The sequence below is a fragment of the Myotis lucifugus genome, unplaced genomic scaffold (assembly GCF_000147115.1).
Source record: "Myotis lucifugus unplaced genomic scaffold, Myoluc2.0 scaffold_229, whole genome shotgun sequence".
NCBI lineage: Eukaryota > Metazoa > Chordata > Mammalia > Chiroptera > Vespertilionidae > Myotis > Myotis lucifugus.
Window position 1 is genome coordinate 1,584,259 of NW_005871277.1, and position 2,073 is coordinate 1,586,331.

The following is a 2,073-nucleotide window of genomic DNA, read 5'->3' on the forward strand; positions in this document are numbered from 1 at the left end:
GCACAAACGGTAGAATTCTCCCAAGCACTGCCGTGGACTGCGATCAGCACGAGACAGGGAGACGATGCTACCTACTGTGCGCTCCCCGGAAATGACACAAACACTCTACCGGGTCCGTTCCCGGGGTGAGCGGAGGAGGGCAGAGCATGCCTCTCCCTACTTACCTATCCAGCAGCCAGACAGACGCCTCACCCCTCAAGCCACTCCTCTGGATTGGGGCGCGGGGAATGCACAGGGCACCTGGGAGAGGAAGGTGACAGATGAGCCCTGGACCGTGCATGTGTGTTCAGCTCTCCTAGGAACACAAAGAACAGGCCCTGAGGGGCCATGCGGGCTCTTGGGGGGAAGGGAAGGAGAAAGGACTTCCCATGGGCTTTGTGCTGAGCTATTTTGGGGGCGGGGGTGGTGCTAGTCCTTTCCCCCAACCCCTGTTCTCACTTTCAATTTGTTCCTGGGGGTGCTGGGTGGAGGGCTCAGCTTCATCAGCGGCCCCCACCCCCTCCCAGGGGTTCCTCTCTCCTTCCCTGATTTATGGGCTCTGGCTGGAGCCACTCAGAATGAAACACTCCAGGGCAGGAGGTGAGCAAGGAGGGCCCTCTTCCTCCTCAGCTTCCTCCACGCCTTGCTAGAGACCAGTCCCAAGGCACTGGCAGGAAGCTACAGGGAGTGCTTTGCGGCTGGGGAGTGTGTCCAAGGACCCAGTCACTGAACCTGAAGCGGAAGTTGGAGCCTGACCTTGAACTGTGTGCTCTGGGATGCAGGCCTGGGATGCAGGCCCTGGGGTACCAGAGGCACGGAGCTCCGTGTGCAGCCCTGTAGTCTCTCCTCACCTGGGACAATGCCCTCCTGTGCCCGGTGTCATCATCCCCCTTACACATGGCAACGCTGAGGCTCCAGGAGGCAAGCAACTGGCCCAGCAGCACACGGCTAACTCTGTCTGAGCCTATAGAGAATGTACCTATTGAGAATGTTCTAGACCAGTGATGGCGAACCTGTGACACGCGTGTCAGAGGTGACATACGCGAACTCATTTTTTTGGTTGCTTTTTCTTTGTTAAATGGCATTTAAATATATAAAATACATATCAAAAATAGAAGTCTTTGTTTTACTATGGTTGCAAAGATCAAAAAATGTCTCTATGTGACACGGCACCAGACTTAAGTTAGGGTTTTTCAAAATGCTGACAGGCCGAGCTCAAAAGGTTCGCCATCACTGGTCTGGACTATAATGATAGCCTGCATTTTATTTAGCACCCCCATGATAAGCACTGTACAGGTATTGCATTTATTCCGCACAGCAGCCCCGACTTAGGTACAATTACACGTGACTTCCCTTTTACATGTGAAGTATCTGAGGCTCAGAGAGGTTAAGGAACTTGCCTGAGGGCGCCCAGCTGGTTTCCGCCAGCGTCTGGATTTGCACCTAGGTCTCGTTTGGCTCAAAGAAGGCTGCAGAGTCCTAAGGTTTTGAGAGGGGCTTGGGGTTTTGACCATAAATATATATTCATACAAACATCCGAATGGCTTTTTAAGTCAGCTTTGCAAATCGTTTTCCAAAGATGACTCCGCTTGGCAAAGAAAAGGCCGTTGCCCTCCAGCTTCCTGGACAACCATCTACACTCACCCACTGGCTCCCCCTCCTGCACCCCCCTCCTGCACCCAGGGGCCTCAGGGAAGGCAGCGGGGACAGGCGGGAGGCAGCCCCTCATAGGCCCCAGGCCCTCTGGTCTCCGAGGGCTGCATTCTCTTCTCTCCCCTCCGGGTCCCTTCAGCCTGAAGCCAGTTCTCCGAGAGGCAGCGAGCAGCTGTGATGTCTTCCCAGCGCCTGGCCAGAGCCCAAGGCCACGGGCGATTTGGAATCACACCTCATTAGGAGACAAACTGTTCCTTCACTTGTCAGGCCCATTGTGTTCACGATGAGCCAGCTCTGAATCGATCCCAGGCTGCAGCCTCCGCCTGCTTTAAGCAACCTGCCCTTGGACAGCTTGAGAGCAAAAAGGGGGGCTTTCCATACTGCCCTGGTGTCTCCACCGTCCCCTCCCCGTTGTCACAGGTGAAGCGACTCGGGCACTAG

The 2,073-nt window shown here is 55.2% G+C and overlaps 1 protein-coding gene across 1 annotated transcript in view; it reads left to right on the top strand.

Annotated features, from left to right (window-relative positions):
- The window catches only part of CMKLR1 (chemerin chemokine-like receptor 1), a 4,209-nt gene extending 2,136 nt beyond the window's left edge, over positions 1 to 2,073 (top strand). Inside the window, exon 3 of the mRNA XM_014463932.2 lies at positions 2,053 to 2,073. Within this exon, the coding sequence (XP_014319418.1) occupies positions 2,053 to 2,073 (21 nt within the window). The remainder of the gene's footprint in view (positions 1 to 2,052) is intronic.